At 43.6% G+C, this 9024-nt stretch overlaps 1 protein-coding gene across 1 annotated transcript in view; it reads left to right on the top strand.

Moving 5' to 3' along the window:
- Window positions 1-455: 455 nt before the first annotated feature.
- Window positions 456-9024, top strand: part of LOC134470244 (regulator of G-protein signaling 6-like) — a 32962-nt gene continuing 24393 nt past the window's right edge. Inside the window, exons 1-2 of the mRNA XM_063224270.1 lie at window positions 456-689; window positions 2379-2639. Coding sequence (XP_063080340.1) covers window positions 2385-2639 — 255 coding nt within the window. The 5' untranslated portion in view covers window positions 456-689; window positions 2379-2384. The remainder of the gene's footprint in view (window positions 690-2378; window positions 2640-9024) is intronic.

The following is a 9024-nucleotide window of genomic DNA, read 5'->3' as shown; positions in this document are numbered from 1 at the left end:
TAATGAAATTATATCGAGGGTCGGATAAGATTGATTGAAGTCCATTAATGGCTCACGTGATATTGGAAGCATCACACTCTCTTCTTTCCAGTGTCTCTTATAGTTTCTCTGCCTCTGGTTTACAGCAAACACACACACACAGACACACACACACATACACACACACACACACACACACACACACACACACACACACACACACACACACACACACACACACACACACACACACACACACACACACACACACACACACACACACACACGCACACATGTGAAAGAGAGAGGGACTTTACACATCATCGTTTATTTATATACAGCATGTGAGTAGACTCTCTCAAACACCACCCTCCCTCTCTCTCTCCAGCTCCCTCCCTCCCTCTCTCCAACTACCCTCTCTCTCTGTCATCCTGCCTCACTTTCCCTCGTACATACACATGCTCTACATGCTCTTGCAAGTACGAGCACACTTCTGTAGTTGCTCTCCGCTTCGGCTACCCGGGCGAATCACGGCACGAGGCCCCTGCCCTGTGGAGCGCTGTTTGTGGCTTGACTTGATTATTGCCTTTTCAGTTTGAAACAAAAGGAGACGAGAGAGACACTATTTTGTACCATGGACTGGCAGCGGGATTGTTGCTGAGCACACAAGAACAGCCCGGACTGGACCTGTGCGGTGTTTTCTTGCAAAGGTAATACATGTTTTTATTGGCAGGTTGGCAGAGTTATGAGGGATATGTTGCATGTTGCATATTACTCTGTTCGGGCTGATGAACTCTCTTTATATTCTCCTGTCCTTTTCTCCGGTCTGCCGCCATCTCCTAATAGACAGTTTGTATGAACTAGCTCATATGTTGTGTTGGACCCACGAAGCAAGAATGCTCAACACAGGTATAGGGTAGCTTTTGTCCCGTTGACTGCTTACCTAGGCTCTGATAATTATTTCTCAGAAACACACACATGCACACACACACATGCACACACACACATACACACACACACACACACACACACACACACACACACACACACACACACACACACACACACACACACACACACACACACACACACACACACACACACACACACACACTGTCTGCTGTCTGTATGGACGTCAGGTAACTGAACAGAGTGTAGGCTACTTCTAAGTTAAACATGGGATTCATCCTGGCTTGCAGCTTTGTTTGGGATTATGTTTGCAATTTCTGAATATTTTGAAATACAGAAATCTGATGTAGTGTGTATAATGTAATGTAATCGCGTTAAAGTAGTCTACAGCTTTTTTTCACGCTCTCCGTAAGAGCGTGTGGGGTTCAGGGCCGCTGCTAAGGTTTTGGAGACCCTGAGCATAACTGGTCAGGAGGCCCCCCTCATAATTAAATAATAATCATAACCTACTAACTAATAAATGTATGTTTTGTAATGTAATTCAACATTTTTTTCTTGATTTTTTTGTCATTCTCAATTTAATAGGCCCCAATTTTGTGGGCAAAGAGGTTGGTGCCCTAAGCGCTCTGCCTACTGCTTATGTCTAGCGACGGCCCTAGTGGGGGTTATCAGGGAGAGCCCTGCGGGTGAGAAGCAGAGGCCGGCCTGGTTGGCATGGCATCCAGCAGCAGAGGCACGTGCATACTCCAGCAGCCTCTGCCGCGGTCAGCTTCTTATCTTGGACAAGGCAAGGCTAGTTTTATTTTTAGCGCATTTACTATGTGCGGCCACTTCCACGGTCCGCTGTCAGAAAACCCTAAATGCAACTTTTGACAGAGCCACCTGGTCAAGTGTCGTGGGAAACACTTCTCATACGAAAAATCGCTTTACATACCGTATTTAGATTTCTATCAACTGCTGGCATTCCGTGACGTTCTCGCAGCGAGGTTATTTAAACACCATTTGTTTCGTGACTATGTAGATTTTGAGACAGGCATGACACGGGCACCGCGCAAACAACGTCATCCTACATTGTTCCCCTTTACACAAAATTAATAAAAAATGGCTTTTTTGGCAGCAAAGATAAAAATAGCAAATCTCAATATAATTGTGATCAAACAGCGGGCAATAGTGACCTGCCTTTAGACATCCTTGAAGCCAGAACATGTTGACCGGCTGGTGTTTCTGGCCAAAAATCTCTAGGGCCAACTAAGCTTCATGCTATTGCCTTTTACATAACTATTAGGATTCATTCATCCCTTATCAATTGTAATACATTCTTGGTGGTTCTTCACTTTGTGATTTTAAAGAAAATTTTGCACAAGTTTCAGTTGTTTGTTGATTTTGAATAAATGTAATTAATAATTGTGATTTCATTTTTGATCCAAATAATCGTGATGGCATTTTTACCATCATTTTGCAGCTCTGTCTTCTCTCTCTATACCCCCCAGCCAACAATGGCTCAGTGTCCCGGAGAACAGGATGGCCATAGCAACCAGGATGCCCAGGATGTCCATGACAACCAGGATGTCAATAGCGACGGGGGTCCCCAGGGGGTCCATAGCGACCAGGGTAGTCATGATAATGAGGGTTCCCATAACAACCAGGGTGCCCATAGCAACCAGGAGGTCCATGGCAACCAAGGTGTCCATGCTGGGGTGGGCGTCACCAACCCAGATGAAGCCGCCCCCAACATGGTCGTCTACAGGAAGGTAGGAGCACACTGCTGAGTGTGTGTGTGTGTGTGTGTGTGTGTGTGTGTGTGTGTGTGCGTGTGCGTGTGCGTGTGCGTGTGCGTGTGTGTTATAGCTATGTAGCGCTCAAGACTCAATACCATTTTCTGCTTTCTCTGTCTTGACTCTGACTGGGCCCTTCAAGGAAGGACTGGGTCTTGGATGGATTTGTCTGCATTTGAAAGTTAGTGGACTCCGTCTCAACTTGCACTCCTCCCTTCAAGGATTTGTTCTTGACTCGGACTCTACATGGGCTTCCTCATCCCCATGCCAATGTACTAGAAAGAAAATCCCATTAGCATTTCCTGCCATGAGTCAAGATGAATGTGAATGTGCCTCCCTGCTACTTTGTGAACTTTTATTAGTAGATCAATGTTTGGGGAAAGATTGGTGGGCAGCACACTATGTGTGTGTGTGTGTGTGTGTGTGTGTGTGTGTGTGTGTGTGTGTGTGTGTGTGTGTGTGTGTGTGTGTGTGTGTGTGTGTGTGTGTGTGTGTGTGTGTGTGTGTGTGTGCGTGTGCTCCATAGTACCTCCATAGTGCCCTCAGAAAATGCTGACTGAGGAGAATTTAGTTCATAATGATGTTTAAGCATCTCTCTCTCTCTCTCTCTCTCTCTCTCTCTCTCTCTCTCTCTCTCTCTCTCTCTCTGATATGTTAAATTCGTTTGCAACTAGAGATGCACTCAGATAGTGTAGACCTCCGCCAAGGACGCTGTTTGATAGAACATTTGACTATGTTACACCCTAATTTTTGAAGAGTTGGAAAATGAAATGTCAAAATTCGCCTATCCTGCAATGGTGAAGAATCTTTTTAAAAATTCCTGAATCCGGATCGTGAGCCAGATAGCCACCAAGAATTAATCACTTTTTCTTTTTGTCATTTCCAACAACTCCACAAAATGTCAGCTAAATCCGCTCAGAACTTTTTGAATTATCCGCTGACAAACAGATAGATAGACAAACAACACTACCGAAAACATAACCTTGGCGGAAGTTATAATTACCGTATACCAATCGTGTGTGTGTGTGTGTGTGTGTGTGCGTGTGCGTGTGCGTGTGCGTGTGCGTGTGCGTGTGTGTGTGTGTGTGTGTGTGTGTGTGTATGTGTGTGTGTGTGTGTGTGTGTGTGTGTGTGCGTGTGCGTGTGCGTGTGCGTGTGTGTGTGTGTATGTGCACGTGTGTGTATGTGTGTATTAGGGCTGGGAATCGATCCAGAAGGTCATGATCCGATCTGATTCGATTCGATATAAATCTTCTGTATTGGTGGTTTGTCACTTTAACCCATTTATGCCAAGAATCCTAAGACTGGCTGTAAAAACCTAAATATCTCAGCCTTTGATGCCCACAGAAAAATGGGTAACGCTTTACTTTACGGTACAGTTACCCTATGTAATTACTGTGTACTTTCTGGGTAACAACAGGGTAACGGAGAGAAGTTACATGGTACCTATAGGGTAAAAAGGGGTTAATTACAAAGTAAATACCATTAATGGGGTATCAGCAGGGTAACAGAGAGAAGTTTGATGATTAGATGGTTAGAAAATACCCAGTAGTTTCATAGTAATTCTTGAGATATGTATATAACATGGTATTTACTTTGTAATTATCCCCTTTTACCCATCAGATACCATGTAATGTCTTTCTGTTACCCTGTTGTTACACAGAAAGTACACAGTATTTACTGTACCGTAAAGTAAAGCGTTACCGAAAAATGAAATACCTTGGTATGAGATTAAAAAAAAGTGTGAAAAAACTTGGTATAAGAGAAAAAGGAGGGAAAAGTCTGGCACTATTTAAATGAACAGGCCATGTGTATTTGTGCATTTAGCCTTCATGAAAGTGTAAGAGAGTTACAGGATGTGGTTGAGAAAATAGCACCTATATTCATCTGCAAAAGATCGATCCACAAAGTTGTGAATCGATATCGCACTTTTCAAACGTGAATCTATATCAGTGGTGTAGTGTACGTAGAATGCAGGTATACGCAGTGTACCCATCTGAAAATGTCAGGGATTTCAGTAAACCCACCTAAAAATGATTGATCCGTGATAGCGTGGCACAAATATATAGGCCTACAGTATACCCACCTCAACAAATGTTCAAATAAACAGTATACCCACCACAAAAAGTAGACTACACCACTGATCGATATTGGTTCGCGGATCGATCTTTTGGACCCAGCCCTAGTCTAGTGTGTATACATGTACGTATGTTTGTGTGCCATTCGCGTGTGTGTAATCTAACAGGTGGAGGGCACATATTTGTGCTTGGTCCCATCTTCTCAGACAGATAATGGTGTGTGTGTGTGTGTGTGTGTGTGTGTGTGTGTGTGTGTGTGTGTGTGTGTGTGTGTGTGTGTGTGTGTGTGTGTGTGTGTGTGTGTGTGTGAGAGAGAGAGAGAGAGAGAGAGAGAGAGAGAGAGAGAGAATATGAATATGTGTGTGTCCCTCTCTCCCCCTTCCTTTCTGTAGGTCTCTCTCTCTCCCACTCCCCCTCTCTCCTCCTCTCTTTCTATATCTCTCTCTCTCTATCCATCTCTCTAGTTTTTCTATCCCTCTTTTGTCTTTGTTCATTTCCTCTCTCTCTCTCATATTGTGTGTGTGTGTGTGTGTGTGTGTGTGTGTGTGTGTGTGTGTGTGTGTGTGTGTGTGTGTGTGTGTGTGTGTGTGTGTGTGTGCGTGTGTGTGTGTGTGCGAGTGTGTGTGTGTGTGTGTCTTCATGTGCGGACGTATGCTTGTGGTTTGTGTGTGTGTGTGCGCAGGCCCGTTTCTAGGATTTTGGGGGCCCTAGGCAAAGGGGTTGTCAGGGCCCTAGGGCATTTGGGGGGGGGGGATGCTCCTGAAGGGGCAGCCACAGCGCCAGCATTTCTGTCTCGGATGGGCCAGACCATTTTTGGATGGCACTTCAATCATTGTCACATAGCCTACCAATACAACATAATGTCACATGGAAACATATGGAAAAAACAAGTCACCTTAGACAGTGTTGTGGCTATGCAGGGCAACACATGCATGAGGGGCAATGAATGCATTAAGAGCACGCATACACCAGCATTTTCAGTGAGGAAATACAATCTAGTTATTATGATAACTAGTCCCTCCAGTTCATTTTATGAAACTTTATGAAGAAAGACCTGGGAAAATATAGCCCATTCCATTCAGTAGGCTCATAATGTCTCATGAAGTAGGCTAATCGAATGTTCAGTTGTTTAACCTGGCCTATCTGAAATGAAAGTAGGCCTATATGGCCCAATCAGAGTTTTTTTACCCTACCACGAAAATCATGTACTGCATTGCCAATCACAAATAAAGAATGGTCTAATCTTTCCAACCACTTTGGAAATCAAACCGAGAGTGCTCCATTTGTGCAAAACGAAATATTGACTCATAAAACAATAGGCGTATCCTACAGTCCAGAAACTCAAGGCTGAGAAACGAATGAGCAGGCACAGTGGGGTTGGGGGGATGTGATATTGGTAAGAAAGAATTCTGTAACCAAGCCAAGGGGGGTCTCCCCGACTATATTTTTTTCATATTGCATCCATCACGCACTTGAAAATACAATCCAAATGTTTGTGTTATTAGTAATACCGCAGCAAACACGAATAGGCAGCGACCAAGGATCACTGAACAACCACCTACGTTACTCCGCGGTTGACAACTGTGTCAATTATAGGCACCAATATCCCGGTGTCCTTACCTTGCGTTGTCTTGACCTCAGAATGTATCCCAGAATGTATCCCAACCTCTAACTGTAATCCACGCGTTTCCACAATCATGGTCCCAAATTCCAATGTGTAACCCACATATAGTAATAGCAAGAAAGGGACTATTGTGCTACAATTTAGCTATCCCACTCAGCGCACTTGTGACTCCTGTTATCCGATAGGCATTACATTGTTCATTCGTTTCTTCTTGCGTCTGTCCACATCCAAAACAGTTCCGTGTTGAAAAAAGGCGCTTTATTGAACAATCAACGTTTGTTCAGTGCTTGTAACAGCACGTGGATGTTTTTGAAAACATATGTAAACTGGGTAACACTTTATTTTAGGGATACATCTATTAGCACTAATACATACAATATTAATGCCTGTGTAAGTAACTTGTAAGGCATGTACTAAGCAAAATAAGACAGTTGTTAAGCATGTATTCACAAATGTCTTGTTTATGCCCAATTAGGGATTTATTACCAATATAACCTTAGTAAGGACCTAGTAGACCTAGATTTCTATTTATGAGTAAGCAGTAAGGGCCAGAATACAATGTGTATAAGCTCCTGGTACATTGTGTGAACAAACCCTGAACAGTGTGAAAACAGATGTGGAATAAGGGTCCCTATTCTAAAGTGATGCATTGCTCAGCCCAGATGGCTTAGGGCCCCCGCACTACCTAGGGCCCCCACACTACCAAGGGACCCCACTCTACCCACACTCCGCCCCCGGGAGTCAAAGTGTAAGAATGTTGCTGAATCTGCATTAGTCTCATCAGGTACATTGACCTCACTTGTTCTTCTCAAGATTTCAAAGGGTAATTGGAAGCATTATATAGCAAGGATTGGACACCAATTAGTTTTAATTGTAAAAACCCTACAATAAATGCAGAATATAACGATGAGTAATAGTTTGGAAGCGAAACTAAGCTATTCCTTTGTGATAAATAAGTTAATGTTTGATAAACTTAGCTCCAAGAAGTGCTGTGCATGATGGGTACGCCCTTAGTCAGAAATGCAATAAATGGCCAATGCAGCAATGATAATATTTCTGTTGTTACGTACATGGCAAATTGTTTGGATAGCATCCAAATTTCACGAGTGAGGGGAGGAGCTAAGAACGTAGGCTCAGAGCTGGGTAGGTTGTCTGTTGGCCTAGATAGCGTACCCATCATGCACTGCACTTCTTGAAGCTAATATTCTCAAACATTAACTTAATTATCACAAAAGAATAGATTCGTTTTGCTTCAAAACTATTATTCTAATGTTCTGCATTTATTTTTGGGTTTTTACAATTTAAACTAAGTGGTACATGAAAAAAATTACATTTCACCAACCCACCGCCATCGAGAAGTGTACGTTCAATCCTTGCTATATAAAGGCTCCTGTTACATTCCACACAAAGTTTTGAAAAAGAGGAAACTAGATGACTCTGCTGGTTACTTAGTATTTATGTAATGTACCTTTACAGTTTGTCGATTGTGGGGGCTAGGTAGCGCGGGCCTGGGTGGTGTGGGGGCCCTAGGTAACGAGGGGAACTTTGGTAGTACCGAGGCCCTGAGCCATCTGGGCTGACCAATGCATCACTTTAGAATAGGGACCCTTATTCCGCATCTGTTTTCACACTGTTCAGGGTTTGTTCACACAGTGTGTCGGGAGCTTATACACATTGAATTCTGCCACTTACTACTTACTAATAAATATAAATATAGGCTTACTGGTCCTTACTAAGGTTATATTAGTAATAAATCCCTAATTGGGCATGAACAAGACATTTGTGAATACATACTTAACAACTGTCTTATTTTGCTTAGTACATGCCTTACAAGTTACTTACACAGGCATTAATATTGTATGTATTAGGGCTAATAGATGTATCCCTAAAATAAAGTGTTACCGTAAACTGTAGCCTAAATGAAGCATCTCGCTGTCTGTGCGATGTCAACTGGCCTGGGACAGTTTGGTGGTTTGGCAGAGAGAGTAGCCTCATGTGTCGTCTTCAAGATTAACTTTTATTATAAAAGCAACTGTCTCCAAAATGTAATGTAAACTGGCGTCTGCGTAACATCCAGTGAGAGAGATTATGTCGCTTCATTTTCAGTTTGTATTGTGCTGAATATGATGCTTGAACCAATTGGAAGGGGGGGCCCCCTCCAGATGGGGGTACTTTGACTAAATTGTCGATGCGCTCGCTGTTCGGCAATTGACATTTTCACGTTGTCGCTGATGCAAACCTATTGGAAGGGGGCCCCCTCGAGCAAGGGGGTATTAGGGGGGCGCTGTTGCTTCCCTCGCAGCAGAGCCCTTCATACAGATGACGGTGCCATATTATGAAGCTATTTAAAATCGTCATTGCTGTTGGGTACATAACCTGTCGTCCTTGGGGGCCCCACCTACTCAGGGGCCCTAGGCAACTGCCTACATTGCTTACCTTAACGCAACGGGCCTGTGTGTGCGTGTACTTGTGTGTGTTTGTGTGTGTTGTGTGTGTCAATATGTGTGTGTGTGTTCATGTGTGTGCGTGCGTGTGTGAGTGTGTGTGTTCGTGAGTGTATATGTGTGTGTGTGTGTGTGTGTGTGTGTGTGTGTGTGTGTGTGTGTGTGTGTGTGTGTGTGTGTGTGTGTGTGTGTGTGTGTGTGATTGATGAACTCCT

Source organism: Engraulis encrasicolus, chromosome 19 (assembly GCF_034702125.1).
Source record: "Engraulis encrasicolus isolate BLACKSEA-1 chromosome 19, IST_EnEncr_1.0, whole genome shotgun sequence".
NCBI lineage: Eukaryota > Metazoa > Chordata > Actinopteri > Clupeiformes > Engraulidae > Engraulis > Engraulis encrasicolus.
The sequence above is the reverse complement of the archived record's forward strand: the minus strand, read 5'-3'. Positions and strand labels throughout refer to the sequence as shown.